Here is a 23,610-nt window from a genome sequence, read left to right on the forward strand (position 1 = left end):
TGAAAGTTTAGATTAAAGAAGTAATGCAAAAATACTAGAGCACCACTCTGTCTATAAAAATGTATATGATTTAACATTAAAAAAATAAATAAATAAACTGCAGCACAGGCCACTCCATTGTGCTAATTATTCTGCTTTTCTGATAAATAATGAAATTATTTACTGCAGGACATGAACCACGTGCGTTGGTGAACTCTGCCAGGGTTTCACGTGAGTCCATGAAGTGAACCTCTTTACCCATGCGTGACCTCATCCTGTTCTCCCTTCTGATTGGCTGTTGCGGAACCCCCTCTTCACGTGGCTATTGCCGTCTGCGGTTTGAGCAGGTAATCAATCAATCAGCCTCATTAGGCTCCGGGCCTCTCTCACGCCCTGCAGGGCTTAATTAATTATTATTAGAGGATTATTGGTTTCTACGTTGGCTTGAGTCGCCATGGACGAAGACTTTGGTAAGGACTTTAGATTGGTGTTAACAATGGCTTTATTGGTGTGTTTTAGCGTCTCCAGGGCGAGACTTTAATTCATTTTATACGCTGCAAACTTTGATTACTTCCATTAAAAGTCGCTTATCTTTCCTCCCTGGGCTGCTCTGCCCCCTCGGAGAACATTAAAAAGTCTATTAACACCCAGGACCTGCCATTGTTTGAAGACAGGTTAGCGGGTTTAGCCTCGGCTAACCGCTAAGAGTTAATTAACAAGCAGGTGAGGCGGCGCGAGGCGCTGCACAGCTGTGACGATGCAGTTTACGCATGCGCAGTGTTTGATTTAACCTGCAGGTCAGCACAGGAAATGTCACCTACTCCTACACTATATACTGTAGACCTATAGCTGCACACAGTGACATTTCAATTTCCTAGAGGTGTAAAGAGTACTGATATGTCATACACAAGTAGAAGTACTGCTACTTGTTTAAATTTTACTCAAGTACAAGTAAGTCATACATACAATACTCAAGTAAAAGTAAAAAGTAGCTCAATTAAATAGTACTCAAAGTGAACTTTACTAGTTGCTTTCACCCCCCACGTTTATTGTTGGTAATAGATTTTGCCACGTTTCCTCTGCATACAGCAAACAACCAAATATTGCGCAATTGGAACTTATTTTAATTTGCCTCTGTATAAGATAAAGGGTTTGTCAAAATGTACTTTTTTTTTTTTTTTTTTTTTTTTTTGATTCTTTTTTTTTTCTTTTTTTTTCTTATATTTCCTTGAATTTGTGACCAATTTTTATGTAGTTTGGAGAAATTTCTGTGAATAATTTGAGGAAAATTGAAAGATTATGAAAAAATTGAGAGTACTTGCAACAATTTGAAGTTAAAAATGGCTGCTATCATGTGATTATAGGTATGGGAAAACTGTGAGCCCTGGGAAAAAAATGAGCAGTTTTATTGAATTTGTGTATTTGGAGGTACTGAGATATCTACATCTGAATTAGTTGGTGATCTACACAATAAGTCATATTTTCACTGTTTTTTACTTTCTCCTGCCGGCTTTAAACGGTCAGCTTTAGCCTTGAGTTTGACACGTGAACTAACTCCTGTGGATTCAACTTTAACAGAAATAAAGTCACAAAGATGATATATATCCCATATATCCTCCTAAATCTGTTTATCATAGATCAGTCATTCCCTAATGTCAGGAAAACAAACTATTACTATTATGAATTTAAAAAGTAAAGTTTTAACTAAAACCTGATTTCTTCTTGTAAAGCTTCGATTACAACAAATATGAATTGTGAAAACCAAATAAACACAAAAAGTCATATTCTATCGACACCAAAATAATAATTAATTTTTTTTCTCCTTTTTTTCCCCAATGAAACAAACCTTGATAAAGGTATTGAAGCATCTAGCCTTATGAGCACATGTATTCTTATTACAACACCTTTTCAATTGCCAGGGCTCTCAGAGATGATCTCCACCTTTATCAGCTTTATTAACTTTAGAAATGTATGAAAATATAGTTTCTCCAAATGTTCTGGTGTCTTGTGAAGTTCAGTTCTCTGTGTACATCTTCTAAAGCAAGTTGACATCTAAAAGAAACATGTATTTGCTTTAAATAATTGCATTATATTTGCTTTGGAGAAGCAGGGAAGCATTATCAATTGGTGTCTAGAGAATATAAAATATAATTTTAAAATATTTTCTGTTATTGATATGTTTGACTTCCCTTCTGAAGATGTGCTGATAAATTGTCATTATAAAGTAGTTCAGGCATTGATTAGGCCTGAATTAGATCTGAAGTTAGAGATTTCCATTTTGTTGTGCTTCATTTTGTTGCAGACTGTCCAAACCTTCTGTGTGAGGAACTGGAAGTTTCAGAGACAAAGAGCTGTCAGAGGAAGATGAGCAGGAGGAGGACAAGGAGAACAAGAGAGAGAGAAGAGGCGTTTAATCAGAGGAACAACAAAGATGTTGCCAAGCAAAAAGAGAGGGAGGGTGACAAAAATAGAGAAAAGAAAGTTGACGACTCAGAGAAGGAAGTGATGGGAAATGAAGGAGGAGAGAAGCAGCAGGTAGGGCAGGATGGTTTGCTGGAAGAGGAGGTCTTGCAGGAGATGCAGATGGAGGAAACAAACAAGATTAAGAAGACCAAGAGAACGGTCACTGATAAACCAGAGGGAAAAGGTACAAAAAGCTTAGAGAAGAAAATTGAGCAAATGAGGAGCAAGAAGAAGCGAGGTAGAAAGCAAAATGAGCAGGTGAAAATCAAGGAAGGGCTCCGAGAAGCCAGTGAGAACCGTGAAGTGGAGGTGAGCAGTAAAGCACAGGTGATGAGCTCGGAGGAGAGCGTGGCTCAGTCAGAGCCGCCCATCGGCCTGATGAACAGCTGCGACCTGTCTGATCCGGTGTATGTGGGCTTTGGGGGGACGGGGCTGTATTGCCCTTCCCTGCCTATTCCCCTGCTGTACTCATCACAGGCTCCACCTCCTCAGCCACAAGGACCAAAAAGACCTCATAGTCCTTCTCCTCCTCTTCCTCCTCCTACTCAAAGTCTCCATCAACAAGACCCACAACCACTCGAGGTGAGAGGCAATAACACACAGGATCCTTCCCTGATTAATACTATATTATGGATACTGGGCACCCTGTTAACAAGATGATTAGTTTATTATCAATTGTGAACTATATCTAGATAGTAACGTTGATTACGTTAAAAAAAATCCACAGTTTACTCTTGTTGATCCTAGGGCTGGGCGATATGGCCTTTTTATAAATACTGCGATATTTTTAGGCCATGTCACGATACACGATATATATCTCGATATTTTGCATTACCCTTGAATTAACACTTTGATGCACAAAATCACACCAGTATGATGATTCTATATGTCTACATTAAAACATTCTTGATCATACTGCATTAATATATGCCAATTTTAAACTTTCATGCAAAAAAGGGGATATCACAACTAAGTCAAAGTTGACATAACTGTATTTATTAAACAGTGAGTGGCTCAAACATAAAATTGTCAACAGAAAGTGCACGTTCTGTGCAAAATTGTCACAGAGACATTTCAAAACAAGACATTAGTGCAGGATGCAACTCACATGGCATTTCAACACACAAAATTAAAGTGCACTTTTTGTACATAATCCCACTACAATATTTTAAAACAAATAGTGCCCTTTTGTGCATGTTGTCATTAAGATGACATTTCAAAAAAAAAAAAAAAAAAGTCCGCGAGTTTAACGGTATGGTCATTTTCAACACCGCACAGACTACAAGCTGCGATATATCGAGTATATTCGATATATCGCCCAGCCCTAGTTGATCCTCAAATTTGTTTTACATAATTTTCATTTTTATGAACATCGTTTAATATTAATCTAACCTTGCTATTAAATTGCACTTTTATTCAACAAATGAAACAGTCGATTGACTCTGGCAGGGATAAAAATACTAGGAATACAAAAAAATTTGCAAACATGAAGACTTTTGAAAAACACAAGCTTAAAATATTGCCGCTTCCTCGCCTGAATAATTAGGAAGTTAAACGTAGACGATTGGTTTTGTGGTATCAAGATGTGAACGTCATTGACCCTGAAACAGAAACTGAAGAAAAGATATGTTCGACTACAATGTCATACACATAGTTCTAGGCAGGCAAATGAAATGTAAATTATTTAAGATTTTGATCCATGTGACTGTAGCCAATAGGGTGACAACAGGAATATTGATGATTAAAAACTTATACGGAACAGAATAGAGATGATACAGATGTTAATCTAAGAGGCCAGAAAACTGATTTACAAAACAAAATACAGATCCCTGTTTTGCAGACAATATTAATATAATAATAACATTAATCATTTAAAAAGTGCTTAATAGGGATTAATTGAGTTAACTATTCATATATTATAATAATATTTACAATTTGTCTTCTTTTAAAGTGTGAAACAGACCAGCACTCCAAATCACAGCAATCATGCGACAGGGTGTTTATTTCATCCAAACATTTGCTACAAGTTCAACCACTTGTTTTACAAAGAAAGCAGGCAGTTGTAGATTAAAGGTGAACTGCACAAAAAAATTGCACGCACACACAGTTATTTATCTGCTCAATGGTAGATTATCAACAAGTTCACTGAAAGTGTCAATTTTGGAGAGGCTTTTTTGTCACATCTGTAAGTCTGCTGCATTTTGCCATAAATCAAAGGAAACCTGAAACCTTTCTGTTTCAACTACATGTCACACAGAGTGAGCTATTTGGAGGCACAGCCTTGGAGCATTAATAACTGCCGTAGCGCTTGTTCTATATCCTCTCACATTTAACAGTGTGAGTGAAATGATTGCCCGTTTGCTGCAGCTTTGGAAATAAACATGACGGAAGCACACATGAAGATACAACACATCTAATATGGAAATTAATAATTTGGTGATTGGTTAAGATAATCTCACTCATGCATACGTAATTTAATCAGCTATATGGAAGAAATTACTCAGGTAGAACATTATAACTGCTTGGCATCTGTGAAATTTTAGCAATGATGCATTACTCTGACTTTTGAACAGCCCAGATCATTTACAGTAGTGTTTTTCTTCTTATGTGTAGTTTTACGGTGGTTGGCAACCAAAGCAAGGAGCATTACAGCCCACCATTTACAGTTATCTATCTTCTATCTATAAAGCAAGGAATCTCTCTCTGTCTGTCTGTCTGTGTGTTCCTCAAATATCTCTGCGAATCAGGCTCAGATTGACCTCAGACTTTCAACAAGGCTGCTGCTTGATTCAAGGGTGTGAAATGTCTGATTTGTTTTGGACTGCAATGTAACCGTTCATAAATTATTTATTTCATAAAATAATTTTAAATGCAGCTTTGCAGAACACCTGATCATGGTAAGTCAGAACAACTCAATGTTGACAGGTAGTCATGATAACTCAGGATAAGTTGAAATCTGTGTAGAATCTACAGGAGTGATTGCACAAAGGCCTTTTAAAAACGACTAAAGTGGGTCTAATATCCTAAAAAAAACCTCCCCGTAATTACTGACCAGCAGATGTCCTCAGCAAGCAACGTTTGTAACTAAGGTGAGTAATAATAATAAAAGATTGCGTGTGTGTGTACTTCAAAATTAAATTCGCTTTAGGAATTGCGTGTTTACCAGGTCAGTTTAAAGAGGATTTAAATTGTATTCTGAATTAAAGAGGGATTAAAGCTCCCATGTAAACCATCCATGAAAAAGCTACCTGTCCTCCACAGATGGAGATTACACAGGTCTACTCTGCCCAGCGCTCCATCCGGTACAGCACCAAGGGCCGCGGTCGGGTTCTGGGCTTCAAATTACTGCCAACGTTGAACAGTGTGGAGGACCCCTGCCTCTTACAGCCAGCCCCAAGAAAGAAAGCAAGGACACTTTACAGCACAGGTGAAGGGGTTCTATTTGTCTGAGCATGTTTTAATTGTACTGCTTTGCAAATCATTATGTGGGTGTATATGTGCATGCGTGCAGATCAGATAAAGCATTTAGAAGCGCTGTTCCAAGAAGATCACTATCCTGATGCAGAGAAGAGGAAAATTATTGCTACGTCAGTCGGCGTCACACCTCAGAGAATCATGGTTGGACTGCCACTAACTAAACCTTTTGTCTGACTTACCAAGATTGGCCTTTGACAGCTTAGGTCATGCATCGGAAGAGACGTTGATCTAATGACACTATTTTTCTTCATTTTACTGCTATTCTTTTATTAAGGTCTGGTTTCAAAACCGAAGGGCAAAGTGGAGGAAAGGACGCCCGGTCACAGAAAGTGCTGAACACAAACCCAGTGTTGCTGACTACAGTGGAGGCAGTCCTCATCGACTCATCAACACCAGCCTGCCCACGCTGACATCAACCAAGTATTGCTGCATTTACAACCTGCATTGCTTTGAGACGATGTTGTTGTTGTTTTTGGTAATTATGTTTTTTTCTTTTTAGTATGGGGGCTCCTTCCTTCACAGGTCACTTTGTTAAAAAATTTGCTTCAGTGGCTCCCTGTTTCTCTGCTCAGACACCACCCTCATACAGCACCAGCATGGCCAGTTTCAGCAGCCCAGGTGCACTCCATAATTTACTATATTCACAATTTTAAATGGAACATTTTGCTCTTGATATAATAAAGAATATATTAACAGATTATTTAACACTATCACTTGATCAGTGTTTTGACAATTCACACTCATCAAGTTTTCATTGACTCATGCACACACTCTCCTGTGCTAACTTCTCGTTCAGGGTGACATTGGCCGCGTTTACATGAGAGCGTTAATTCCCCTTTCATTCAGAATAAAAGTTAAATCCTCTTTAAACTGACTTTTTGTAAGCGTTAAATTAACTCCAGTTGTTCTGTGCATGCTTGTCCTGTTGCAATAACGCGCTGGTGACGGAAAACCCTTTGGAAGTGACTAGTAGTAAAATCTAAGATGTGACTGTATTGGTAAAACAGATGCACCTCTTTAACTCACTCAGTGCCATTGACGAGATTACTTGTCATTTCAAATCCAAACGCTCAATGCCATTGATGAGATAACTCGTCATTTGCGTTTTTTCACGGGGATTACTAGAAAACACCCTGGCGGAGGTCCCTCATCAATATTTAAGCTGTGGGGTGATGTAGTGACCGACTGTGCCCTGAAGATGGCAGCAGTGCACCTTTAGGAAAGGGTGAGATTATGGCGCTACAGAGTGATATTGTGACGTATCCAGCAGCTCACAGCTCCACATACTAACACAGAACATGTGTGGACCTGAGGAGATTATTGATAATGTTGAGATGATGATGAGAAAACCATCAACTAACAGGGCTAAACGGGTCATCTCTGCGTGTCGGGAGGAGAGTGGGGGGAGGGGGGTGGTGGTACAAAATACCCCCAGCCTGTGAGCCAGATAGCAAAATAATAGGTGACATGTAAGAGGTAGCTCCATGCTAAGCAGAGCTCAGAGGAAGAGGAGGAAAGGCGTTTATGAGACAGAAAATGGCGCTACGTACAAGAGTTGACGTTCCCAGCAGCGAACACTCGACCAGAGCATGTGTGGAACTCATGGATAGTGTGACGATGGTGAGATAAAACGATAAAAAGAACAGGGACGCAATGACACTCTGTATGTCCGGAAAGAGGAGGAAGTTGCGTGTGTGCAGACTGACAGGAGAGAAAGTTGGAGGAACGCCAAAATACAGTAAGAAATCCATTCAACTCTGAACCAGATAGCAAAATAATAATAATTTTGCCATCAAAAGCCCGGTCTCAGTGTTTTTTTGTTTTGTTTTATATAAGGAAACAATGCTCAGATGCTAGAGTTGTCACTAAAGCAAAAAAATAGCTTTAAAGTCACTGACAGGGTTTTTTTTTTTACAAAAAGCCTGTTTTCTCAGCTTTTTGCTCTGAAACTGAAGATTTATGTAAAACTTGCTCTATTCAATGGCTGATTACAAAAGAACAAAATGAGCCAGAAACAACTTATTTTTTATGATGAAAGTAGAGGCTTCAATCTTTCAGAATCCGGTGTCAGATTTTTGATAGTCATAGTAGAAAATATTCTGTGGGTCTTCAAAAATAGTCAAAATGCTCAAACGGCTGGCAATGAGGGGGGTGGAAAATCTGAAAATGGCTGGCACTGAATGAGTTAATAAGTAGTTTGAAAATCAGCTCAACTTGCATCTATTAGCATCAACTCTCCTTTCTGTATTTCACTTAATATTGTTTAAACTCAGTGGACTTCACTGTAGTAAATTCAGCCGAACCCCAGGGCAGGGTGTCTCTAATCTGTTCTAATCTTTTTGTTTCATCTCCAAGGTCAATTCCCAGCCAGCGATAGTGGCCAGCGCCAGCTTTCATCCCAGGAGGGTTTGGCGGAGTATCATCCCCGGCCATTGCAAAGCCCGCCCCCACTGCGGCGAGCCAGCTTCCCCATTTTTACATCAAGATACAACACCATGAACACCACTCTTCCGCTACTTAATACTCCATCTCACACACCACCATTCTACATGGATTCCCTGGAGGGGGGCTCTGCTTTGGCATATCGTGAAACCCAGGGTCTACAGACCGATTCCAGGTCAGCTAAGCACAGTTAACTCTGTCACCCTATAATATGTTTAAAACACGGACAACAAGAGGGCATCCAATAAAAACACTGGTTTTGCAATGGTAAATTTGCTAAATTCTCTGAAATGAAGTCCGTGCAAGTTTATATTTTAGGATCTGTGTTTATATGTATGTGGCCCTTAAGCCTGTGTTTCCCCACTGCTGATACATACTGGACCTGCTGTTTCTAGATGATTGATTTGATCCCTATTATAATGATTGTCAGTGCCAGAGGCTTTCGGGATTTTTATTCATTTTTTACATCAAAAGTGTTTTCATTCATAGTTCTGGAAATTCTAAAGAGCTTTTATAGTAAAGCATGATTTACACTTGTGAAAATGAACAATGTATATCTGCTTTTATTAGCATTTTAAACTAGAGTTCACTGTTGGACAATTTGTTAATGATGCACAATGAATATCTACTTTTGGTTTTTGAGTAGGGTTGCATTATTTAGGTGATTATTCAGTGCTGACAAAGGTGATAGATTTGTATAGTTACAGATATTTGGCGTTTTGAACTCTTACGGTTTGGGAAAATTTTTATTGTTAGACCAATAATTTGCTATGAATATTTAATAATCAACTGAGAATTCATGGTTATCTAAATTGATCAAATCAGGTGATTAAGAGACAGCATTGATGTTGCTCATGAAACATGTTATTTTGTGTTGTTTTGTCTTCAGCTCACTGTTTGAATTCATCGAGAGGCTGGACAACTTTTCATCCAGTCAGCAGAGCAACAGTCACTCCTACCAGCTTCAATCGTCCTACCCCACCAGCCAGCCTCAGATCCAATCACAGGCCTCCCTCTCCCATATGAGCTTCCTTACTCCCTCCCCGTACCTTACCCCCAACCCTCCAGACTCCAACCCTACCTCATACCTGTCTTTTGGACCAGGAGCAAACTCAAATGGGGTGATGACTTTCTCAACTGGAGGTCACAGCTACTTTGAATCCCAAAACACAGGACAGGTTCTGCATACAGACCATCAAGGTAAGTGTTTAGTTTACCATCATTTTCTTGAACAACATGCGGTTCTTTTGCTCCATAAACATAATAATTCATGAATTTATAAAAACACTTTTAAAGTAAATACAGAGGAAAAACAAGCACTGAACCTCAGGGCCAATTTTCAAAGATAATTAACACTGACTACTGACTGTGAGTTGCCCTAGTGGATGTGTTGTGTACGTGCAGTTAATGTAATCTGATCAAGTGAGCATGGTGTGCTCATTAAGTTGCTCGTGATCACAGTGGGAGCTTGATCGCGCCTCTGTTAGCAGTTACCTCTGCTTCTGAAAGACACTGCGCTCTGCTAATGTTTGGGCTTTGTATACAGTGATTTGATGTGCTGTGTGCATTACAAACAAACTGATAAAACGATCACAACTGGCTCCCCTCTGCTGTGTTCATAGGTTCGGATGTGTGTGTTTTCCTATCCGATGTCTGCCTGAAGTGATTTAAAGATTGAGATAATAAAATATTTTGATGTCAGAACGCATATCAAGTCAGGGCCGTCTTAGTGATAGTTCTTGTTGTTAAACTAACGATCAGAGTTCTACTGTAAGCGTTCAATGTGTTCCCACTGCTGCTGAAGGAAAACTAAAGAGCAGCTTGATTCCTGCAGCTACAGGTTAAAGCAGAAATCTAATCAAACCGTGCAGGTTTCCAACCTAAAACAAGGCCAAAGGACCTTTGGTACGGCTTATAGAAACACAGGACAGGTATTGAAAATAGAAGGAACAGTACATTTCATTCAGAATAGGACATCTGTTTTAATAATGTTCCAACATAAAAGGAGTTTTGCTCTGCTTTTGATGTTGACGATGTGTTTACATGTTCCATTTCAATTTATATTGAAAAAGTAAACTTAACTTTTGATATAAGATGATACTATGGCTACGTTCAGACAGCAGGTCTTATGCACAATTCAGATTTTTGTTTTTGTGTGCACGTTCATATTTACCAAAGTGTGAAGTGGACGCGACCCTGAAGTGACCTGCAAATGCACAGAGGTCCTGAGGTTATATTGCAATTTTCTGGCCGATCTCCAATTTTCATTAAAAGCCTGACCTGCCGATACTGATTTTGGCCGATCCCATATTTTATTTTTAATATCTGAAATTAATCACCTTAAATGTTTCAATCTTATTTCATTGTACGTGTACGTGTTGTTTTAACTGCACATGTGACATGAGGTAGTTATCTCAAATATAAATTAAAAGTTTAGAACATTGCTGTTCAAAATACTAAATTATATCACTTTCTTTAGTCTTTAATTTTTCACATTTTAAAAACGAAATAAATGTGTCCAACAGGTTGCACTGCAGAGCTGTTTGGAACTCTTTGCCAAAAATAAAGTGCACAGCAGTATTTTGGTTTTACAAATAAAGAAAATTTCAGGGTTTGGGGTAGGTGATATAATTATAATCTACAGGACAAACTAACAAAACATCTTAAACTACCAATAAAGTGTCCTGAGTTTTAAATTTCCTTGCAGTGCAAAAATAAAAAAATGTCCAATTGCAGCAGCTTTGTAGATATTTAAATGTAAAAATGTTAATCTAAAGATAACTTGCAGCGGAGCGGAGTGTACAACAATTATTATTACAGTACCAATTAAAAAAGGAAAAAACAACATAAAATCCTCCCGACTTTGCTGAAAATGGAGCGTAGGGGGCACCATTGCTCTGTAGGGGAGCAAAATCAAAGCATCGGTGGCCCATATGCTCAACAGTGTTGGCGAGAAGCGAGAACCCTGGTCTTATTACAGTCACTTGTACATTAGTGGCAGCTTTTTCTTCAAATCCAAAGCCGTGAACTCTATCATTTTCCTTCTCGTAACTTTGCTGTTTTCACTGATAAGCTCTCTCAGCGAACCACTGGCTCTTTGCTCTGCTAGCTTTAGCATTAGCTTGATTGCTCGCTTCAAATGCTCCACACTCAGTGATGTGGTGGTTTCTAAATGGTGAATGAGGTAGCGTATTGTTTGCAGCTGCATCAAGACAAATTTTCACATTACAGGAATGACAAATTGCGATTTTTTTTTGCTCTCTTTTTTTGTGTAATACTGCTGACATGCTAAGCTAACCATGCTCTGGGTGACTGTTGTCGTTGTCCTGTGTAGCAGAGGCATGCACATGCACACATGACCTGGTGGGCGGGTCTGTCAGTCATCTCACAGCAGAAGAGGACAGTGCCTGAATTTATGAGAGATTTTAAGACCATTGCGGAGGTGGAAAAGATCGGTTTCTTATGCAAGGATAGGCCGATCCCCCAAAATAAGGGAAATCGATTGATCGGTGCATCCTTACCTAAGGTTCTACGTGACCACACAGGCACGCACTGTGTTAATGGAAGTTAATATAGAGGCACCTGGTCTTGGCATGTGTGTAGCATTGATAAATTATATGTATAAATAATTATCACTCTTCCTCCACTTTCCACTCCGTCCTTAGCCTGGCTGTTTTTCTCCCCGCCACTTCTCCTGGGACGCAGAATTGTTTCTCACATTTAAGTGATGTAAAGGTCACATTTGGCTGTTCAGGCAGCAGTCTCATTGTTAAATATTAGATGTGTATCGGATTTCGGACCACATATGAAAGTAGCCTGGGTCGTATAAAACAAAAGTACATTTGTGCTGTTCAGACTGCATTCAACAGCCACGTGCCTGCAGTTTGAACGTAGCCTGTGTTGTTGGTCCTGATGACCCTGGCCTTTTCAAAGTAGAGTGCATGTCATAAAAGTGTGGGTTTTATCAGTCGTACGGTAGCATGAGGAGGCTAGGTCCCTTTTAATTATCAAATGCTTGTTTTAAAATTCCTTCCAGGTGAAATCCCAGGCTACCAGTCCTACCTATGGGGTAATATGTACAACCAGTCAGCAGTGCAGCAGCATTCCCATTGCCCTCCTCCATACTCTGCCACTTTGGGCTCTGCTTATGATCACCAACGTTCCTCTACCGCCAGCTTGTCTCTCCCTCGACCTGAATATGGACATTCTCATGGAATCTCTCAGTATTCTTCGTACTCTACACACACCAGTAGCTCCTCCACCGTCCTCCCACCTGTGTCATCCCTGAGGCCTCTGTGTCTTAGAAAGGAAAGCCCTCCATCAAAGATCTCTACCCTGCTGCCTCCTCAGGTCAGCGGCCCAGAAAGCTCTCCACTGCCCCCTAGTGTCAAAATAGAGTATGACAGTCCTCGAGAGATAAACAGTCACTTCCACTGTGACTTCTCTCCTATACATTTTTGAACTTATGTGAGGGTTTGAGAGATTGTGTGTGCGTGTGCGCCATGTTCGGGCTGTACTCGTCTGGGAACCAGTAATGTTAGTTGAGCTGGTGTTAATTTATTAGTATGTTTAAATAACTGCAATTTAAAAAGAAGTTTCTTAACATGTTTTATTTTGCTAATTATTTTTTATTGGAATGGTTTTGTTTTGGACCAGCATAGGGAATTCTACACTTGTGTTTTTTTCCCACAATATTGTACATGTACATGGATCCAGGCTCACAGTTTGGGAATGTTTAGATGTAGCCACTTAACAAAATGCAACAAAGCCTTGGCATTATGGTAGAACAGTAAACATTAAAAAAAGTAGTTTAAATGAAAGCAGAGAATGAACTCAAATGAGGATTCTAACCAATTAAATCTGCACTTGTAAATGTTAGCTGTCATGACTTGTGTGTTGAAAATAAATAATATGTGGTTATGCGGAGACTGTTGCACATAGACCAACAACCTCATGCTTATGGTTGTATAAAACAAGAGAGTGAGAAATAAATATCAATGCAAACACCCATTTATTGAAATTCATGTATTTCTTTCATTTAAAAAGAAAAGTTTTGTCATGAGCAAAATAGTTTAATTGATCAGATTGGTAATTGAGAATCATTGACTAAAATGAAAATAGAGCCAGATCTAAAGCCTGTTTCCAAATACTGTGCTGTAGTTGGTCCCAGGCTGTAGATCCAACCCCATGTCACTAGCTCTTTGGTAATGAATCAAATGGTTTTATTGATTTGGGTGGGAGGAATGTTGGGGTTATTGTGACTGTAATCTATGGACAAGAACAGTTACATCTTGGGAAGCAATGAAGCAATAACCCAGACAATCAACATTCTCAATCCTTAATCTGTGTTGCCATCTGCTGCGTTCACACACTTACTGCATTTTCTGCTCTGTTTATTTCTCATGAGATGTTAAGAAAGAAATCCAAATCCTTTCTTTTAAAGACCTTGAGGCATAATTAGGAGAGGCAGGCACTGAGGAGGAGTCGTATGACTTGTTTGCTATAAGTTGTGCAGTAAAATATTGTTCTTCTGTTTTTGATGTGGTTAATATTCTGGGATTGTTGTCCTGCTGATTGTGGATGTTTGGAGTGATGCTAAAATGGTTAGTGAGAAGAAAATGTTAGAGGAGAGTAAGGAGTAGGTGGAGGGGAAGAAGGCAGCAGCCAAAACGGGGCAGAAATATGGCGCAGCGAGTATAGCCTGGGATGAAGGGTAGAGAGCTGAGAGGAGCGCGTTGCTATGGGACAAGCAGAGGATGATGGGTGGGCTTTGCCAGCGGCAGGCGTGGGTGGGAGAATATGGGGATGAAGGAGTGCGTCTGTGAGACTGGGGGTTCAGGGATGAACAGAGCTTCTGGTTATGTAAGTGCTGTATTTGGATTTTTAATGAGCCTCGCTCTTCCTGCTCATTGGCTACTGAGCTGTTTTTGTTGGCAGGAGAAGATGATCCTCAACATAGGGGCTTCATTTGAGATGCAGAAACTTCAGTGGATGTTTGAAGACACACAAGTTGAGAAAAGAAGACATATCTCTGTCTCTGAAGGTGAAATCCAAGACTTAAATCTCCCACGAGTTGTAGAACGTGTCAGTATGAATTATTTCAACCCTTTTTCATACATGCATAAGTAGGCTTTGCACGTGTCTGGGAAGAGCTTTGTTTAGGTTTAAATTTGCAATTAATTTTTCCAGGACTGCCTCCAGTGCGAACAGAGGGGACTCAGAGTAGAGTGTGTGTGTGTGCGCGCAGCTATGGGATGCTTCTCTCCAACCCCGATTCCGCCATGTCAATATTGACTCGGTATTCTGAGATTTGAAGAAAGGCAACTTGTTTCAATATTTATGGATGTGGTCAAACATGAAATCCTCACACTCTTTCCAAACCTCATGACAGTTTGCATGCACACACTGACCGTCTGTGGGGAAAGAAAACCTCCCGCTAAATCGAGCAACAAACTTTATTGATATAAGAGAACAAAGTTTGTTGATAAAACGAATCAAAAATAATGTTTGGGATTTAGGAACAAACCATAGGCACAGTCTGGAGATACTCCAGTTTTTTTAATAGACACAAACTGTTGATTTTTGCTGTAAGAGCACTTGACAGGGATTCCTGGTGGTTAAATCCAAGGTGTGTTTAAGACGAATATAAAAAGATCTGGATTTGCCAGGTATAAAACGTGTGAAAATTGTGCTATTTATTTATTTATAAAGACTTATTTATGCATTGCCTCTGGCTTCAGTATAGTAGTGAATATGATCTATTTTCAGCAGGCTGTAAAAGTTTGTTTGCTGAAAGCTGTTCAATTTTCCAAAGGAACAACATTTGTATTTGATTACCAAAGATAAATGTGGAGAAAAGATAAATAACACTGTAGGCACTCAGTTGAATAAATTAACACAGTAAATGTACACAAAGTCGGTGTGTATCTAAATAAATATGAATTGATAAAAGGAAATGTTTATAAACAAAAGGTTGGGAACTGGTTATTTTTTGGTTAAAATCCTAACTTGTCCAGCAGTTCCTCCAAAATATTATTAGTTCAACACACAAAAATAATTTTGTTGACTCAAACTAAAACATTTCTTCCTAAGTTTTTATGTTTTCTTTTTTTTTTTTTTTTTTTAAAGCTGCTGGAAACCATTTTTTTTAATCAGATGGACATTATTTAGACTTCCTAGATCAATAAATTAAAGATCATTTGCTTGAAAAAGATGTAAAAGTTTAAATTTCTGCTGAAAAGTCTGTTTTGATCTCCACTGTAAACAATCGTTTTATTGGCATTGTTGGACAAGTTTTACGCATTGCATGTGGGATATGGATTCCCGTCGGCGGATGTATAGTTTTTCCTGCTGTGATTTCTTGTGTTTGTTTGTCTGACAGTGATTTGGCTTGACACCATTTTTTGTTCTAGTTTGTTTCTGGTCTTCTGTGTGATGTCACCTCAATCCACGAGACATTCGTGGTCAGCCATGTAAGCCCTTGTTTTGCCACAACTTTTAGTTTGAAGTAAAGACACTTCAATGCATTAGTCTATGGGACACCACATCCCACAATGCACTGCGCGAAACCTTTCCGACAATGTCAATAAGCTGACTCCTCGCAGGTTGTTGCCACTTTTGATTATTCGGAATGGACATCGCTGCATATTGCTGCACAGATGAACCAGTACCATGACTCTTGTTTTTGCCTTCATGCCTTTCAAGTACTGTATGTGTCATGAACTGGTGAGAGAGCAGGGGACAACTGTCTTACATTTCCTTGAAATGAAAATGTTCAGTTTGACTAACTAATGGAAGCATGGTTAGCACTTCTGCCTCACAACAACAATATTCTGATTTAATCTCCTTGGGTTGGAACTTGGGACCTTCATGTGTTTTCAAGATCGTAGTTTGCATTTTCTCATAATGCTTGCATTAGTATTCTTTGGACACCCCGGCATCCTGCCACAGTCTAATAACATTAGATGTTATGTTAACTGTAAAGAATTGGTTTTACTACCCAATGTGAGTCGGAATAGACAAGTACAGACGATAAATGAATGAAATCAAGTAAACTGCTTTTAGCAACTGGCCACCTAATGGTTTTAAACCTGTCCTTGTACTGTGGAGTTTGCATGTTCTTACTGAGTGTAGCTGGGTTTGTTTCAGGTAATTCACTTTCTTCCTACAGTCCAAAAACAATTATATTTGGTATATTAACTCCATTAGAGTTTCTAAATTGGCTGTAGGAGTTAATGTGTGAAAATGTGATGGTCACACATTATCCTACCTTCAAAGGTGTTATTTGGGAATAATTTGTTCAAAACTATTGAGAAATTGTTCCCAAACATACCCAATGAATGGATGTTTTCTTTTATTTTGGAAAACCTACAAAGAAAACAACCACGCTTCAAATAAAAATACCATCAATGTGACGCTGTGATAATTAAATGCTTTAGAGTTGTGTAGTAGTTCAGGGAAGGAAGCACCGATAGCTGCAGGTGAGGCATCGCCGGCTTCCTGCTTGTGTTTCTTTGTCCAGCAAGGTTACATAACGTGTGTATGTGAGTATGTGTACAGATACATGAAGTGTGAGTGTGTTGCGAGCCAAAAACAACACTACCTGAGGTGACACAACATCCATGAGTAGCATCTCATCCCTCTTTCATCCTCAACACCCCCAAACCCATCACTAACAAATCACACACATTTGAGTTGGTGTGACCAACCTTATTTTTCAGCAGCAGGTCTTTCTCTCCAGTTACTGTAACAGCCTCCCCTTCCCCTCCCTGACGAACCCCTTCAATTGCAGCTTGTTGTGTGTATGTGTGTGTGACAGAGGAATGCAGGGCTGAGCAGGTCGGGTGGAGTGGGCTGTCTGAAGGTAAAGAGGGCTCTCTGTTGAGTGTGGTATGGACTTATGGAGAGATTAAAGGTGTGAATGGGAGCTGATTGATGCTGTGTGTTTGCCGGTGGGGCCCACGCTCTAACTGACAGGAGCTAATTGGGAAATGCACAAAAAGAGGAAATCTTATTATGGCTTCATAATTAGGACTGTTTTGTTCTGTGCTTTTGTTTTTGTCAAGTTAATTTTGTCCAAAATGTCTTGTTCTCAGTTAAAAACTTTTTAAATATGAAACTCAGGTCGAGAGATAAATTTTAGATGGAGCAGTAAGGAAATAATTTTTAAATTGCACTTTTTAATCGTACACAATGTGCAGAGCAGCAGGAACACTGTAGGCTGTGTACAGCAACTCTACCTTACTTCCGCACCATAAATGTGTGTTTGTTATACGAGGGAACACGAGGAGAAAAGAGGAATTCATGTTGGTGTTTATTTGAGCTCAGGCCAAATCCAACGTGAGAGGACTGTGTTGGCGTGCACCAAACCCCAGGAGCTCCTGCACCCCCAGCCAGACACTCTCGGGGACTGGAGCGCACACAGAACACGAGTTATACCACTCGTACACACACACTTACCTGTCCATCCTGGCCATATCTAGGTGTTTGTCTTTCCCTTGCTCAAGGTCCTCCCAGAGCAGGTATTTCCCTCTCTTTCCCACAGACGCACACACCTACACTGCATCAGAAAGGGGGGGTGGCTGGGGGGTGTCTGTGGGGTAAGTGTGTGAAGCTCGTGCATTGATAACCTGCAGCACAAAGTCACCCAGTCTCACTTTGTGGCTGTCCGACTCCCCATCGCCTGGAGCTCCCTTCGCCCTGGTCTGTCTCCTTCCTGCCTTTCAGTCCTGAACCATCTGCGGCCGCGCTCGGACCCCCTTTGTCGCTGTCACCATGAGGCTTACCTCATCACTTTTCTTCCTCCTGCTGGGTCTCATAGGAGCTCAAGCAACTGTAGACCTTCGTACAGCTGCTGCTATGGGTAAGAAAGAAAATCTGTACCCCAAATAGTCATGGTTTTGTTTTGTTTTTGGTTTTTTGGAACAGATTGAACTCTGACCTCAGGCTTTAGGATTAACTGAACATTATCTGATGTGAACACAATCAAAAGTGGTGGTCTAAACTGACAGCTGTCCAAATTGTTTTATTTAAGTGTTTAGTTGTTAACATTTTTAAACTATTATTTTCAAGACAATAAAATATATGTGAAAAAGGAAAATTTATTTGGTTTTGGGGTAAACATTAAAATGTGTTCAAATATAATCTTCCAAGTGCACTTTGTCAAATTAAAATCTTATTTATTTTTAAAGTTGTTTCATCTTAAAATGTTGGAGAAAGGTATTTTGTTAATCCAAGTTTGTTGGAGGAAGTTGCAGCTGATGCTGCAAGAGTATTTTTTTGTGGTCGTGAGCATATGAAATTTGCCAGAGGAGGAAATGGGGGAGGTACAGAGAAGTGTTAAAACAGTGATCGATTAACAGTTGTAGTGAGCTGCCAATTATTGGTTCAAATGTCTGTATTTAGATTGCTAAAAACACCTATTGTGAGTTGAGGATTTTTGGATCTTAAAGACCTGCTTATAGGTTTCAAAGAAACTATTAATGTTCAGAAATGGGTCCCTTTGATCTCTTTTTGTTCTCCACCCTTATTTTTCTGACCCTGTTTCTCTGCCTCCATCACTCCTTCAGTCCGCCCTTTTTTACATCCTGTTTTTCTTTTTCCACCCATTTCCTCTCATATACATCTTATTGGCCTCTGTCACTTCAACTTATCCTTCCCGTTTAATCTCACTACTTCCTTTCTCCACACGCTCCTCCCACTGCTCTTTTTTTCCCTCAGTTTCTTGGTCTTCATTCCTATGGTATTGACAAGTTTATTTATTCACCAAAATGACCAAATAAAACATTTTAATTTTAGGTTTAATTCATTATGTGCAGCTGCCGGTTTGTGCAAGACTCGTCCCACAGACCTGGTGTTCATCATCGATAGCAGCCGCAGTGTGCGCCCCTCAGAGTTTGAGCAGGTGAAGGTTTTTCTAGCTAAAGTGATTGAAGGCCTGGACGTTGGACCCAACGCCACCCGAGTCGGAGTCGTCAACTATGCCAGCCGCGTCAAGAATGAGGTCAAATTATAGCATTAAAATGTTTTTTCACACATACCATAATGTTTTCTTTAAATGTGAATTATTGCTGATTCAACCTGATTTGACTCTATCTAAGTTTACCATTCTCTGCTGGATCTCTAGGTGTCTTTGAAGACGCATCGGACCAAAGCCGGGCTTGTTAAAGCTGTGACTAAGATTGAGCCTCTGTCCACTGGAACAATGACTGGTCTAGCCATCCAATTTGCCATGAATGTGGCCTTCAGCGAAGGCGAGGGCGCTCGTGCCAAGTCTCCCGATATCAGCAAGGTTCAGCACACTTTATTTCATTCATATATTAGCTTGATCTTCTTTTTCAACCCTTATAATCACGTTTTATATACTTAACCCATGCTGTGACAGGTAGCTATCATTGTGACGGACGGACGTCCCCAGGACAGCATAAAGGATGTGGCGTTGCGCGCACGAGATGCCGGCATTGAGATATTTGCCATTGGCGTTGGACGTGTAGACATGAGCACCTTGAAGCAGATGGCCAGTGATCCCCTGGACGACCATGTGGATTACGTGGAGAGCTACAGCGTCATCGAGAAGCTCACCAAGAAGTTCCAGGAGGCGTTCTGTGGTAAGAGAGGAGACGGGGGTGCAATAGAACGAAGGCAGAATGAGAAAAGCCATAGCTGGCATTGAGAAGGAAGGCCAGAGGACGAGTTGGTTATTACATGTGAAACAGATAAAGTCCTGTGCTCAGGGTAAGGCCTCAGGAGTGGTACCTCCTTGATTCCAATGGATTGTCTCCTCCCTTATGTCCTCTGCTTCTCAATCAGTGGTTCTAATGACTTCAATCTTGTCTGTGCACGAGGGCATGAGGAAAGAAACAACCTATTCTCTTCTTCAGTCAACTCTCACATAACCAAGAGGCGAGACTGATCTGTCTGTAATTACTGATCCATTAGTGACAATAATTAAACCTCTAATTAGTGATGCCCTTCAGCGCTGCTGGCGCTCTGCAGTGGTTTTGACTGCTGCCTCACTTTGAAGCAGCGAATCCTACCGCAGATGCAGAGCTGAATAACAGTGCTGGACTGTTATTGGATGAGCCTGTGTAATGTTGTTTATGCAGGTCTACTCCAGTCTTTCCTCCCCCTGTTTGATTTAAGGATCCACTGGATTCATGCGTTATCCGTGCAACATACACATCGAAATTGTGTGAAGTCCCTTGCTGATCACAGTGGATCATTAAAATTTGATGATAGGGTTTCCCAGACTGACATAGTTTCATTTTTCCTTCTAACCCCAACCACCCCCATCACCGATAAATGTGTGTGCGTGCTCCGTTGTGTACGCGCACACAGTATCGGACCTGTGTGCCACTGGGGACCATGACTGTGCACAGATATGCATCAGCAACCCAGGATCTTACAAGTGTGCCTGCAAAGAAGGTTTTACCCTCATGGACGATGGTCGTAGCTGCAGAGGTGAGTGTGCGTGAGCGTCTGAAGGTATCTGTTCCAGGCTGATCTCCGAGCTCCAAAAACCCAGGTATTTAATTTTTGTTTTCGTGTGTTTGACACCTCCAGCTTGCAGTAACTCCGCCACAGACGTGGTGTTTCTGATCGACGGCTCCAAGAGTGTCCGTCCGGAGAACTTTGAGCTGGTCAAGAAGTGGATTAACCAGATCATTGACAAACTGGATGTCTCTGACAGCAAGGCGCATGTTGGACTGGTGCAGTATTCCAGTGCAGTCAAACAGGTGAGCGGTTTATCGTTTGTCACCAAAAGGAGGAGCTTTTTTCCTTATGTTTTTTTTTTTTTCTTTGATTCCCAAAAGGAGTTTCCCTTGGGTCGCTACAACAACAAGAAAGACCTGAAAGATGCTGTGAAAAAGATGGCTTACATGGAGAGGGGAACCATGACAGGTCAGGCACTTCGTTATCTCTCAGACAACAGCTTCACCGCTGGTCAGGGTGCCCGACCTGGAGTCACAAAGGTCGGTATTGTTTTCACTGATGGGCGGAGCCAGGACTACATTGGAGATGCTGCTAAGAAGGCCAAAGAAAATGGTAAAATTGGATCGAAATTTAGCTTTTATTTACACTTTTCAAGCTAATGTAAATATACCTATGTATTGCATTTTTCAAGGCTTTAAGATGTATGCCGTTGGAGTGGGTAATGCAGTTGAGAATGAGCTGAAAGAGATCGCCTCTGAGCCAATTGGAGAACACTACTTCTACACTGCTGACTTCAAGGCCATGACCCAGATTGCCAAGAAGCTGCAGATTAACATTTGTCAAGGTGAGAAGTTACTGTTTTAGAGAGACGGAGTAAATTAATGCATTACTTGTTGTTTTCTGTCTGCACACACTGGAGTGATGCTACAATATTTGTGCTTGTTGATCCCACAGAGGAGGACCCCTGTGAATGTGACTCCCTCGTAAAGTTCCAAAAGAAAGTAGAAGATGCCCTACAGGCACTAACGAAAAAATATATCCTTATAATCCCAGTATGATCCTGGGGGTTTTTTTCTCCTCGTTATCATGATGTCTATCATCTTGGTTGTTTATGTGTTGTCATACTGACAGTTTCCATCTATTCAGTCCTTGACAGAATCTTACTAGAGATCATGTCGAAGAGGATCGCTCTGCTGGAGAACAAAATCGTCTGAGGAGTCACTTCCTACCCTCGACCACACACCTGCACACCCATGCATTTACACACATAAACACACACATTTCACATTCAGGTGGGACCGTTTGTGAGTGAAATCTGACCTCCCTGGAACCCTGAGTTATCGCCAACCCCATCTTATCTTTCTGCCTTACCTCATTTACGCTCAGCCCTGCTGAAACACAACGTTTGTGGGTGTGTTTGTGTGTCCGCCAGTGCTCTGAAGGTCATCCTGCAAAGCCAGCCTGTGTGTTTGTTAATAAAGGTCTTCCCTCATAGGGAAACGGTGGCGGTACACTTAAGGGTTTTTCTTTATTGCTACAACAGAAGTTGAAGCTTCTGAAGCCCCTCTCATGTCAAATGGAAGTATATAATCTTAACTTAATTGATTTTAATTTGTGTACTGTTTTCCTCCCAAATAGTTTTGCCCTATAAAGATATTGTATATTATACATTGGTTTAAAACACAAATGCACACTCATCATGACAAATAAGACACAAATATTGAAAGGTATTTCTTCAATAAAAAGATAAGGAAAAAACCCACAAATGGCTTAGTCTGCATCAATCGTGGGCTTGGAGGACTACAAGGTACAGCTGGAGCTGGTTTTATTTTCCTAAAGTTTCAACGTAATCAGGTAAGACTTTCCGATCTTATGGGATTCAGGAGAAGTACTTGGTTTTTGGATTAAAATGTTTCCAAAGCTGTACACTAGATCAAATATATTAAAGTAAAGCTGAAACAGCAGACACAAGTGTTTATCTTTTCAGATATTCTTTTTTTTTTTTTTTAAATGTTGACAGACATGAGTATAAAGTACACTGACTGACATTGCCATTGAAAAAAAAATAAACATATATGTATAAATTCAATAACAAAATTAAATCAACATCACAGTCATGTTCCTATGCAGATAAATAATACTTTGTGACTAGGGATGTAACGATTCACTCAACTCCTGATACGACTTCATTCACAATACAATTTTCTTACAATTTATTTTACAAAATGAGACTGTAGACAAATGACTGAAAAATGTTCCTTTTTGTTTTTTGAAAATAAAAATTCTGTACTATTTTCTTTTGTCTTTCATTGTCAAAAGAATCCCTTGATAGACTATGCAGAACAACACAATTTAATTAAAAATAAATCCTGAATGAAATAAATAGTACAAATGAAGAAGAAGCCTATTCGTTTAAATTCTGGCTCTACAGTAAACTATGAAAAACTGCGTAATAGTTCCTTTTCTTTTTAAAAGTGCAACTGAAAATGTATTTCGTGCCTTAACAATTGGACTTTAAAACAAATCCAATATCAAAGAAATAATACGAATAAACTATGGCTTTCATTCTTTCTCGTTTCTCCCTTTCCTCTCTGAGCCCCTCTTATCTTGGATTTCACATGTTCTTTCTTTCTCACCTATTTCATTTTGTCTTGGGAAGCAAAAATGCTTCCACACTTCTGAGTTAAAACACTGTGGTGCGTCCTGAATTTAAAATTCTAAAAATTAATTATATATATATATATATATATATTTTTTTTTTTTAAGTACTGCGATGAGACATTTGAATCAATTTTTAACTGCCTCAATTAATCTTTA

General features: G+C 39.9%; 1 protein-coding gene across 2 annotated transcripts; it reads left to right on the forward strand.

The window, feature by feature from the left end:
• Positions 1-316: 316 nt before the first annotated feature.
• On the forward strand, positions 317-22,304 carry LOC114472463 (cartilage matrix protein). 2 transcript variants are annotated; one of them, XM_028461720.1, is made up of 17 exons: positions 317-449; positions 2,282-3,024; positions 5,704-5,869; positions 5,954-6,060; positions 6,194-6,339; positions 6,419-6,537; positions 8,275-8,536; positions 9,251-9,561; positions 19,179-19,363; positions 19,487-19,651; positions 19,745-19,967; positions 20,698-20,820; positions 20,923-21,095; positions 21,174-21,405; positions 21,485-21,637; positions 21,748-21,828; positions 21,958-22,304. In XM_028461720.1, the coding sequence occupies exons 1-17, from the start codon at positions 434-436 to the stop codon at positions 22,005-22,007; spliced, it is 3,255 nt and encodes a 1,084-aa protein (XP_028317521.1). In that variant the 5' UTR covers positions 317-433; the 3' UTR covers positions 22,008-22,304. The 2 variants fall into 2 exon arrangements, with proteins under 2 accessions (XP_028317521.1, XP_028317522.1); XM_028461721.1 differs by lacking the exons at positions 317-449; positions 2,282-3,024; positions 5,704-5,869; ... (3 more) ...; positions 8,275-8,536; positions 9,251-9,561 and adding an exon at positions 17,557-18,223.
• The last annotated feature ends 1,306 nt before the right edge of the window (positions 22,305-23,610 follow it).

The sequence above is a fragment of the Gouania willdenowi genome, chromosome 11 (genome assembly GCF_900634775.1).
Source record: "Gouania willdenowi chromosome 11, fGouWil2.1, whole genome shotgun sequence".
Lineage (NCBI taxonomy): Eukaryota > Metazoa > Chordata > Actinopteri > Blenniiformes > Gobiesocidae > Gouania > Gouania willdenowi.